Source organism: Rhipicephalus sanguineus, chromosome 1 (assembly GCF_013339695.2).
Source record: "Rhipicephalus sanguineus isolate Rsan-2018 chromosome 1, BIME_Rsan_1.4, whole genome shotgun sequence".
NCBI classification, from domain to species: Eukaryota; Metazoa; Arthropoda; class Arachnida; order Ixodida; family Ixodidae; genus Rhipicephalus; species Rhipicephalus sanguineus.
Window position 1 is genome coordinate 107553335 of NC_051176.1, and position 12675 is coordinate 107566009.

General features: G+C 46.7%; 1 protein-coding gene across 1 annotated transcript in view; it reads left to right on the forward strand.

The window, feature by feature from the left end:
• The first annotated feature begins 5433 nt into the window (after positions 1-5433).
• Positions 5434-12675, forward strand: part of LOC119378849 (endothelin-converting enzyme 1) — a 29230-nt gene continuing 21988 nt past the window's right edge. The window contains exons 1-2 of the mRNA XM_037647890.1: positions 5434-5899; positions 6214-6449. Of these exons, the coding sequence (XP_037503818.1) occupies positions 5434-5899; positions 6214-6449 (702 nt within the window). The remainder of the gene's footprint in view (positions 5900-6213; positions 6450-12675) is intronic.

Here is a 12675-nt window from a genome sequence, read left to right on the forward strand (position 1 = left end):
TAGCGTCCGTTGTAATTCCAACGCCACGCTGAAACCGTGACTACGCCAAGCGCAAGGTAATTGAAGGTTGGAATGATTATTGGACTAGTCGGATGGGAATGAAAAATTTTGCGGAAACAAAGAAATGCATTGCACATGACTAGGATGGTGAGTCAAGATCAGAGTACTAGCATGTGCGGGTCACAACAATTTCTCAAATCCTTATACACCCGTGTATTTGGATTTAGATGCACCTTAAAGTACCCCAGGTGGTCAAAATTAATCCAGAGTCCCCCACGACGGCGCGCCTCATAATTGTATTGTGGTTAGACACGTAAAACTGCATAACTACATTATTACAAAACCTGAGCACTGCCTGTGTTCCACCGAAGTGGGCAGGTCGGGAACAGCGGGTCATAAGAAAGGAACGCAATCTTGCGAAAGGAATAATTGCGTAACAACGATCTTGTTTGTGGAAAATTCCGGAGATAACAAGGCAGCAGCGGTGTGGCGGCCAGAGAGGACTTAGTGGTGAAAACATGGTCGCTCTCCCAACGAACGACAGAATTGCAATCGCTTTCAGCTTCTCAGATTGGTCTGGCGCATTCCGGCAAGTTGTCGCTGAAATGAAGCGAACGATGCGCTGAATGATGATACCGTGCCCATGGGTAGTAGAGAAGGGTGGGGAGAGCAAACGAAAGCACGAAAAAAGGGCTCACGTGAACGCAGGCATACATTACTGGTAGTACGAACTAGACAGGGCTCCATGAGGGTCAAGGTTGTTGCGCCCTCGCACGTGCGCCGATTGAACTACCTGCAATGAAATGCGGCCTCCGGAATCACCGGCTCAAGACGACGTCTCGGAGGCGGTGCGCGTGGAGTTGAAGTACCCCTGCCTGCGACAACGGAGGTTGCGGAAAGAAAGACAGCGTTAGACCGCGTCAGTGCTCAGAGCACAGCGGTCGCGGTTGAGCGCTGTTAAAGCTTGCATCTTCTTCATTTTTTTTAATTTCTCCCATTAAGGGTCTGTGAAATACCACATCAATGGAGTGTCAGCAGAAGAATAAAATCCCCGATATCGTAATAATAATAATAATAATAATAATAATAACAATAATAATAATAATAATAATAATAATAATAATAATAATAATAATAATAATAATAATAATAATAATAATAATAATAATAATAATAATAATAATAATAATAACTGTAATAATATACCAAACAGCGGCGGCCGAGCCCTGACGATGTGTTACAGTAAGCCTATGTAATTCTGGTATATATATGGTGTGTGTGTGTGTGTGTGTGTGTGTGTGTGTGTGTGTGTGTGTGTGTGTGTGTGTGTGTGTGTGTGTGTGTGTGTGTGTGTGTGTGTGTGTGTGTGTGGGTGTGTGTGCGCGCGCGCGCGCGCATGCAAACTCACACTACTTGCCAAGTTAACATAGAGTTCATTGGTCTCTACCCCGAAAATTTGGGTGGGCCACCCTCCAAATTGACTATGTCCAATTCGAAAATTTCGTTGACCCACTCCCATGACTGAATTCCATCATTAGTAATGGCGCTCTTTGGCCAACAGTGGCCCTCGCGCCATAAAAACCCACATATCATCATCATCATCATGATTGAATTCGCCAGTCCAGATACTGGCTCTGCCCAACTCGAAAATTCAGTTGACCAACCTTCAAAAGCGACTGGCCCTCGACAAATATTGAGTTCTCCAAATTCGAGAAACGAATTGACCCGCCTTAAGACCGACCTGGCCCACTCTGAAATTTGACTTAGCCCACCACCATCAACATTTGGGTGGCCTTCACCCAAAAAATTGACTTCGCCCAATTGTAAAATTGAGTTGAGTGACGCTCAAAATCACGCTCAAACAGCCTACTCCCAAAACTGACTTGGCGGCTTGGCCACCCCCGAAATTGACCTGACCCACTCTTAAGTATGGGTGGTCCACCATCAATATTGGCTTTGCCCACTTCCAGCACGTGACCAAGTTGTCACGTCATGAGATATAGTCACGTGATCATGTAAGAAACTGAAGTGACAAAGTCACATGAGCAAGTGATGACGTTATGTGCCGTCACGTGATATGAGCGTCGATGTGGTCAGCACGCCCAGACACGCCGTGCTTTCGCATTCAAACCACGTAGGGAAAATGAAGTGCCTCCGTAACTTTTTCAACGGGGCTCGTGTTCCCAGTTTTTCATCCTAAGATCTCTCACTCCGTGTGCAAGACTTCGCAGAGGTAGATGTTTAAAGAAGCCGGGCACCTGTCAACTTACTTGCACTAGTAGCATTGTTGGTGAAGTAATACAGACCTCTGTTTGCGAATAGACGCATTCGAAAATTTTCATTATACTGTCTATATCGTCATGGAATTATTTTTCTTTGCTCGTTCACGTACAGCGCTTACTGTGCACTCCTTCGGCGTTGCAAGAACATAGGATTGGTTCCCCCGATTCCCGGCAGATTTTCACCCCCACCTATAGTTGCATCGTCCTGCTCAAAACACGCCCTCAGCTATCGCTGTCATATTAGCGTAGTGCATCCTATCTACAGTATCGTATCTCGCACAATAAGAATCTTCGCTAACACAAAGAACTGTCCGAGCTTAAGATTTTCCACGCCGATGATGCTTTTTTTTTTTGTGGGCTCCCTCCCTTTTGCAACCTGTGGGTTGTATCAGGTGCGGCTAATATGACCATAAGTATACTGTTTTTGAATTGACAATGCCTTTTTTGCCGGCCGATCCCGATATCCAGTGCTTCGAAACAATTCTGTGCCTCATATTTGCTTGAAGAGCTTCGCGTTAACCAGGCGCGCACGATTCTGCACGCCTTACGGCACGTGTGTCTCGGACAGTGACTCTTCCTTTCGGCTGTGTTCAACATTTTGTCGCGATCTTTTTTTTTTTCTAACAAAGCAGGCCCGAAGGGGAAAACCCTCTCAGAGGCCTTGCACGTGCGTCCTAAGAAATTCGGGGATTTCCCTTTTACCAATCAGGACGGTGTTGCTTACCAACGCATGGCAGCGGTGGTCGTAACTCCGTGGCTAAAAATAGACTGGCTTCACTATATCGCCCACAGGTGAGAACTTTATTAATGATTTTAACACAGTTCGTGGCACAGGACCTGGCCGTATTCATTGTGCGGTACAACAGTTGATACAAATATGCATGCCAGAATTTGTTCCGGTGGTAGCTATCTTATGTTTGATCTCAGTCAGGCGGTAAAGAGCTTATAGATGAAGGCAAGCGCAATTTATTTGGTGGTCTCCACGGTACACAATATATTTGCAGTCTGTAATCTTACAATGCTTTGCTGAGTAAACCTTTCCCAAATGGCCAAATACCAAGCTGCTCATTTTCATACGCTCACAAAATAACTTCTTGTTGGGCTATCATGGTTGATGCATGATATAGCGACAGCATTCGTGCAAGGGAGTAACACGAAATCAAAAGAAAGATGGTATCCGGCCTGCGGTGCGCTAAGTTCTGATGATGAAGTGATGATGATATTAACAATGATGACGCTGATCCTAGAAAATGGAACATATTCTCACCGGGCAAGGAGCCGGTGGTAGAATAATAGAAAATGTAAGAGTGGAGGTGAAAGTAATAATAAAAATCCTCCCCCCCCCCCCCCGCCCTTTTGTTTGAGCCACGGAGTCCCATTTCTTAACGCTGACTTCGTTCATGTACGCTAACGCTTTCTGATTCACATGTCGGTCACTTGTCATTCTATTTGTAACTTTGATGGGGATATTTTGTGAACGCTGTGATTTATCAGAAATCGTCTGTCCGATCACCCTCTTGCATGTCTTCTCATACAGATGCCAGTTTAATCTACGGACATGTTATCCTCGTTTCGTACCTATCCACTTTAGCTAACTTCCACAATCCACCATGACTTACTCGAACGTTCCGTACTAGTGCATGGTCTCGTTTCTAACAGTATCCGGCAGCCGTGGACACCTCGAGGTACCGGATGTCGACAAAGAACAGCAAGCGCAGCGACCGTGCCATTTTGTCTTTTGGAGCCTCCATTTCTGGGTTCTCCTATGCAAAGGTCTGCGTGGCTGTGCGTCATTATCTTAATGAAAACAATCGGTTAACTAGCTGAACTAGAATTCATATCCTTCTGTTACATATATATATATATATATATATATATATATATATATATATATATATATATATATATATATATATATATCGAAGGACACGTAGTGCATATTGTTCCCAGTATACTGTAGTAGCCGCTAACAATTTAAAATTTTTCGTGAATATATATATATACAGGGTGTTCAAAATTAAGCTTTATGGTTTGCTTAAAATTCAGCACTGGAAGGTACGTGAAAACCACCTTTGCAGGTACGTTATGTATCCAGGGGAACACAAAGTGAGACAATAATTATTGCTGTCAGCCGCCCAATTAACTAATATTGAATAATGAACTTTTTAGTGACCACAGCAAGCGGGCATGTTTGTATTGAAAAGTTGGAGGCAGTCGCGTTTCTACAAAGTTCCACTTGGAAGAGTTCTTCAAGCGTGCCTGTGCTCCGAGATATCCCGCTGCAAACTTTAGCCGCAGTTTACACGATTGCGCATGCAGGACAGTGAGCTCAGGCGCAAAGCTCCTCCCCGGTGTGCCGAGGCCGTTGCCTGCAGCTGTTTAATCTGACAACTGGTCGAAGGCATAGGCAAAGATGATAACGGTTACCCTTCTACTACCGGCTGGCGATAGCAAGCAATGACTGCTCGTCACATCAGTGAGGAACACTGCACCGATAGTCACCGCCTTGCATGCGTAATTATGTAAGCCGTAATTAAACTTTGCAGCAGGATACCTCGGAGCCAGGGGCGTAGCCAAGGGGGGTTGGGGGTTTAACCCCCCCCCCCCCAAAGTTTCAGTTTTGCTTGCGTATATAAACACGCACACATACAAACGCACGCACGAACATAATAAAGTGTGGTCGAACACCCCCCCCCCCAAAAAAAAATTTTTTTTGGCTCGCCCCTGCTTGCTGCAGTCACTAAAAAGTTCATTATTCAATCTTAGTTAATTAGGCGGAGGACAGCGATAATTATAGTCTCACTGTCTCACTTTGTGTCCCCCTGGATATCCTAAGATATATATATATATATATATATATATATATATATATATATATATATATATATATATATCAGAAGATAGTGACTTATTTATTTTATTATTTATTGCTAAGAAGTGAAAAATAGCTTTGATTTTTTTATACATTTGATCGAGCGTCAAAATTCCCAATATAATTTTGTAACATTTCTTTTCCATAACAATCCCCCCCAGTGGGTGTGAGCCACAGTTAATAGGTGAACAACAGTCACGAGCAGCAAAGGCCACGATCACCTCGCTCCACGATCGCAACAGCAAAGCAGGGACTAGCAGCAGCAAGACGGGGGAAGCGATGAAGTCGGGTGAAAGTCTAGGCTCGCCACCCCCGATGTACACTACAGAGTCCGACGAAGCTTCCGACGGTGAAGTCTTGCCTCCATACCCGACGCAGGCTCCAGCGTCGGCCGCAGGTCCCGCCAGGCCGCCCTTGAGTAGAAGTCCAGCGACGGTGAAGCACACTGAAGCGGTCGACGGTCACATCTGGCCGCGCCCGATGCGGATTCCAGCGTCGATGAGGCCCATTGAATCAGTCGACGGTCATATCTGGCCACATCCTACGCAGACCCCACGACCAGTGATGCCCATTGAAGCAATCGAAGGTCCTGCCTGGCCACGCCCGATGCGCGCACCAGCGTCGACGCTCCCTGCGGAGAGGCACAATGGTCTACCAGATGTACATCGACTCCCAGGGTCCGGGGACCGGGGAGTTCCAGAGTTAGCGATGGACGAGCAGGAATACTGGCGACAGCAACAGGGAGGTAGGTGACGCGTAGCAGTCGTCACATACGTTGACCAATAAAATAGCATTCATTATATTCGCTAATTATTGTTTAACGTTTATTGATTATTGTTTAATGACCAGTCATATAGACAGCGATATCATGTTTTGTTCGTTTACGTAAATCTTTCTTCCGCCCATCATTGCATAGTCATAAACCTATCTTAAGTGTGATCCACGGTTGCATATCAACGCTTTCATTGCCCTTTTCTTGCCTACTTACAAAATCAGTGAACGCTGTGCCGCGTTTTACGCCATGTAAGTATGCCTCGCTTTTTTTCCTTCATTCTCCAGGGGGTGAGGCACTAGCGGCGCCGGCAATGGATGGTACCTTCCCTGTGTACCGGCGGAATACCATCAGCCTGTCGCGCGCTTGTCTCACCTTCGTAGTCCTAGTTGTTGTCATCATGACCTGCTACATCATCGGCACTCGTCTCGTCTTTCTCTCCAAGTGGTCCCCGGCGTCCCTGATTAACAGCTTCTATGGTCCCTCCCGGAACACTGCTACCCGCGGGACCCCGCAGCCGCCCGTGTGGCGGTAGCCGTCGAAACCACAGCGGCTGCCTCTGTCGCCTCAGCTGCTGCTGGCAATAATAGCGTCAGCGCCTCGTTGTCTTTCATGCTTCAGTTCACTTCGGGAGCTCGGGAACAGTCGACCCGGCGTAACTCGGCCCGTGTGTACACGCCCCGCATTAAATAAAAGGGCGTCCTCATTCGGCCAGGAGCGTTCAGTGGCATAGACGTAGCGGTCGGCTAATCATTGAATATTTTCTAGTTCGTCCGTGTTTACCCGAGTGCCTGAGTAAAATGGTCCCAAACAGCCCAAGCGTATTTCAGAGTGGGTCTGATAGCAATTTGTTATCAATCAAGGTTGAGAAAAAATTCATTCAACACACATTCTAAAGGGTTTAATTTTTTTTGCGGGCTGTACAGCATGTTAACTAGACGGTCTTGATTCCCTGCGTGAAAGTGACCTGAATTCCTTACGCCGCATTTTCCATGCTTGGAAATAGGTATCAACTCTCTTCCTTCACTGGCTTCAAACGCCTGACCCCATTGGTTAACAATTAAGTTAGTCTAATATGCATATAGATGTCTAATTATTACTACCAGTCATTTGAAGATGTATACGCCTGTCGTAAAAGCAGACCCAGGAAAAGGAGTTAATCAACGCACTTTTCTTATATATAAGGAATTTCTAATGCATTTCGTAAAACACCTCTTATTAAATGCGAAGCAGTTCTCTGGGAACCAGAGGCACTTTCACCGTTTTCTATCTATCTATCTATCTATCTATCTATCTATCTATCTATCTATCTATCTATCTATCTATCTATCTATCTATCTATCTATCTATCTATCTATCTATCTATCTATCTATCTATCTATCTATCTATCTATCTATCTATCTATCTATCTATCTATCTATCTATCTATCTATCTATCTATCTATCTATCTATCTATCTATCTATCTATCTATCTATCTATCTATCTATCTATCCGCCTACGTCTGGGCGCTAACGTGGTTAGGGAAGCATGAGTATATGACAAATATGACTGACAGGTCGTGACATGAAGAACATTACATATCAACCCAGGAGCAGCGAACATAGATATTGGAAAGTTTATTTTCGCGGATTAAATAAGAAAAATGCTTACAGTTTGCTATAGTTCGTGATTTTGCTGCAGCCGACAAACATTGAAAAACGTACTGGAACGACCCTTAGCAAGCAGCCACGCGGTACAAATCGTGAACGGTTGCCTAACATCAGTTGTGGTGGTGGTGCTCGCCTAACGTGTATTGTGGTTGCGGTATTGGCTACCCGGTTTGTAATAATGTAATAAACATTACATATATACTCCTATGACTCGGCAAGCTATAGCTCGTCCCCTCAGGAATACGCTAACGACCGCGGCGTATACACTTTATTTCGATAAAAGTGACGTCTTTGCCGGCGTTACGTTGGACCATAGCCTAACTTTTATATGCCATTGTAATCGACGTGCCTGATAAGGACACGGTATGCATACAAGTTTTGAATTTATACAAAGGCATTGCTTCATTTCGTAAGACTTGGCTCAAAGCAAAAAAATGCGGCATACGCAGCTACTCGGTCAACGCTTCGCATGAAATCGATTACCACAGTGCGTGGGATCTGCCAGAATTTTTAGCGGGCGCTGTTTAAACCCTTGCGGCTCGGGCGTCGTCAATTGACGACAGCACACAAAATTTCGCCTAGCACCTCGGAAACTGAACCAAAACTGCGAATTCTTGGGGGAGCATTTCGTCAATGATGCCTACTGCGATCGGCATCATTACTGTGGCATTTTTGCGGAGCTGGGAGCCACAAAGAAGAAGAAGCGTGACCGAACTCATGGATGACGCCCAGGCGGGAAACTGAGGTGGGTAAGCGCCGTTTTCGGGACGAAGTCCCGAAGTTGTTTCGAGGATTTCTACACTGCCAAATATCATGTTTATTCAGATCTTGTGTACTCTAGTGAGCAGCAAGAATAAAGAAGCCATTTTTCTCATTTCACGACCACTGAGCCCCGATGACATGTTTGTAAATCCATAAATACTTACACCACTGGCTCAATTTTGTTTGAGGTCTTCTGAGATTCTAACTATTAAGAAAATACCTGCAAAAAAAATTTCAGACAAAAAGATTCTCAGGCTGAAAGGGTTAAAACGTAATAGTTGAACACTGCTTCGCTGTCCAATATTTTCGAGCATGCGCTAATCAGTGTGTGCCACGAGAAACGCATGGTTTTCTTTTACGCAGGCTTCCCAGCACGGCAACAAATGCAGCGGACAATGTTCAATCCTGGTCTGAATATCCAACGATTAATTGTTTGTCGATGTGCAGGCCAGTGAGCACCCTTGTTTTTAAGGTGAAAGCCAGAAGTGCCTCACGAGAGGCTGGCCTTGGAAACACGGCATGCGGTATACAAAAACTCACGTTACCGTTCAAGCGTGCCTCGAGCCGCCGAGATTTGCGCTCACTTCGTCTTTGCGGCATGCGCGTGACTAAAGAAATAAAAAAAGCGGCGTTCGCGTGACTGAAAGATTAAAGAAACTCAAACATCACGTGACTGTGCGTAGAAGAAGGTGAAGAAGACGACCCCTGAGCGCAGCTAGGAGACTACTAGGAGGAGGAGGAGGAGGAATAAACTTTATTGTCAACCAGCAATTTAAGCGCCTTGGCCTAGGCCTCCCACGTGGGGACGTCGAGGTCTTGCCTCTTCGCCGCCTCGCGGGCTTGCTGGATGGCCCATAGCTGATCGTCGAGGTGGGAGCTGCGCAGGGCAGCGCACCATCTAGACGAGAGGGTCTCGGTAGTAACATTTTGGTACTGGACGGGACACTCCCACAGCATGTGAGGGAGCGATGCTACCTGTGTCTTGCATATCTTACAAATGTTCGTAGTGTATATGAACAAGCGCATTGCGTTGTTTGCCTTTACACTTACGATCCGTCTCAGAGAAAATTTTCTAAACCTAGTAGTCTCCTGGGTAAATCTTGTGACGGTTTACGCAGGAGACTACTAGGTTCAGAAAATTTTCTCTGCTTGATTCACCAAAAGTGAAAATACCGAATCCAGAATTGTCCCATTTGCATTTTGCATGGGTTAATAAGAGGTGTCCCACGTGCAAAATTACGATTCCGTATTCCACCGCTAATTTTTTATTTCAGCAGGTGTGGTCAGGTGCCATCCTCCTTACGTCCTATAGCTGTAGTGAATCTGAAAACATCGACGGTTGTTTACTAAAGCCGTATTCAGACTGTATACGTGTGCTAGGTACGGATCGTCGATACGGATCGTAAGTGTAAAGGCAAACAACGCAATGCGCTTGTTCAGACTTTGTTGTATTTAGCGTAAAGTACGTTACGTTTGGGGCGTCAATGTTGGCGGGCCCGCGACTTTTACAACTACTGATGCGACAGTTACGGCACGACCAATGGGCAAAGCAGTTTCGGTTTTCACTTTCCGCTCACGGGGCTTCCGGCCTCCCCAGATTCCACGTCATCATGTGCGTCTTGAAAGCCATGCAGTAGCGTCTCTGTGCAGTTGGCTTGCGGGTGTTTATTGCGTTGTGTGCCCGTGGCTAGTAAGCCTCACCAGTGCGGACGGGTCTTCGCTGTGCAGTGATGATGATGAACTACTCGTAGAACAAATGTGACAAAGGCCCATACTGTACGACCAGCATCTGGCGATGTTCCAAGTTGCTTCAAGAAGGCGGAACAGGCGTTCGTTGAAGCCAAACTGGCCGCCATGGCCGCACCACGGCCGGACTAGAGGGCAGACGCGACGCGCGTTAACGAGAGCGCACGTCGCGTCTCCCCTCTAGCACAGCCGTCTTGAAAAATGCGGAACGCAGTTGCCTTTGGCCCATCGTAAAAAACGTATCTTACCGAAAGGCTCAATGTGAACAAACGTGGTCGCTAGTATGCAAACGGACGTTCCCGCAGTGACACGATACGACACTTATGACAGATGCGTCTGCAGTCTGAACGCTGCTTAAGTTGTCACCGCTTCATAGATGAAAGAAAAAAGTACTTCAAAATTTTATTTAAAAATTTGGGAATTTCACTAAGTACTCAAAATATTCTTTCCTCTGGGGCTGCTTCATTGGATACAGCAACAGGAACGTCTGTGGCCCTCTGCGAATTTCCGAGCGACACAAGAAGGGTACCTGGGTACCTCGTGTGTGAATGAATTAATCATAACCAATTCAACATTCATTTGGAAAAGCACCAATATTTTAACCATGCATTAGAAATTATTTTGTTATTCCTAGAACTTTATTTCCATTTATTATTTATTTTTGCCGTATGGCCAAAATTACGTTATTATATTTCTAAAAGTGTTATTTCTGCACCCTTGCCCTGCCTTTATGTTTTAGTGTTTACATTCACATTAACTGCCGGCATCTTGGCCCCGTCGTGGGTAGGCTCCAGCAGAAAGGAACAAGCAAGCAAGCAAGCAAGCAAGCAAGCAAGCAAGCAAGCAAGCAAGCAAGCAAGCAAGCAAGGAAGCAAGCAAGTAAGCAAGCAAGCAAGCAAGCAAGCAAGCAGACGTCATAGAGATTTTTTTTTTCTTTTTTTTTTTGCGGAGCGACGCCGGTTTCAGGCTCCCCCATAGTACCGCATATCCACTGTGTAGGATTGGCAAAGACTCTGTTCGACAAAGCCGGTTTGATCCTTGGACCGGGACATTTTCTTCAACTGCGAAGGTTTATTTCTGTGCAAAAGTTTGTGCAACTCTAGGGTGGATGATGGCCTCTTTAGTTAGTTCTTCGTTAATTGTACCATTTCGTAGTGCACTTACACTTCTAAGATTTTAAATTTTCATTTCCTACACTGTTGTAAGGGAGAATGACGTGACAGCGGCCGACCAGGACGTGCCGTCGTGGCTTCTTTTATTGATGGATAGGGGCTCGAGTCGAAGCGGAGCGGCTGCGGCGTACAGCTCGCCCAAGCACCCCGAGATGATGATGATGATGATGAAGATGATGATGATTGCCTTTATGAATGGCTCACACCCACTTTGGGGGATTGGCCAAGAAACGAATAATTTACAGATAAAAGAGGTCACATACGAATTCTATGACTAATGTGTTCTTTCTCTCATAGCTCGCGCGTCTCCTGCCACGCGGTGCTCTTCTTCCTCTGCTGAGGCCAGATGGAAGCGATGGCCGCGTCGCCACACTGTCTACTCTACCACCAGATTTCGGCACATTATCCGTAGCGGGTGCAGCGCTTTACTTGGGAGCAACCAACCAGCCCTACCATTATCACTGTTGTTTTGCGCTTATGCAATGTCATCAAATTTCATTGCCCACCGCGTAAGCCTGTAGAGTTTCGTAAACGAAACCAGAGTGTCTGGTGTCTCGCAGGGCCCACCGTGAAGCAGAATGAATATCGAGAAAAGAGACTCCCCATCCACTCCTGTAGAAACGCGAACTCCGCCGACTTCGAATGAGAGGCAGGAAAGGCGGCCACAGACCGGCAGGCGGGATCCGCATGGCAAGACAAGCCCCCCCGCATCTCGGCTGTCGTACGGCATTCGTACGGACTTTGCGAGCGTCGGCCACGCCCATCGTCGGCAGAAAGCTAGCAGAGAGCGCAACCGCGGTGTGACTGGAACTCCGCCCGACAGTTTGCTCCGTAAAGAAGAGCACGAACCAATGAGCTCCGCTTCCGAGACGCTTGACGTCCCGAACCAAAGGATTTCGCCATCTGTGGAACGTAGTCTTAACAGACTGCCCTCCAGTGAGGCCGCATCGCTGTCCTCGAACTCTTCTCCAAAGAATCACGCCGTCCAGCTTCAGCATCCGAAAGAGTTGACATCAGTAGTCCATGATGCGATCCGTGGATACACCAGCGTCGAGAAAACGAAGACGCCAACAGGAAGCCGTTCACCGTCGCCAGTGACACGGGGCCAACGGTCTCCTCGTGGCACACCGTGTAGCTCGCCATCCAGTACTGAAGGGAACTCATCACCTGGTGTAAAAAAAAGCCCGGCGAGCCTATCTGGCTCGATGGCGTCACGTACATGGTCACGGCCGCGCGACCTCCGACGTCCCCATTCACCCCCTTCCCCATCCAGTAGAGAAGAAAACTCGTCACTTGGTGTGAAAACTCCGGCGAGCATATCAGGCTCGCAGGTAACGCGTGCATGGTCCCGGCCGTACTACCACCGACGTCCCCATTCACCCGCCGACGTCCTCCACACACGGAGGGCCAGAAAGCT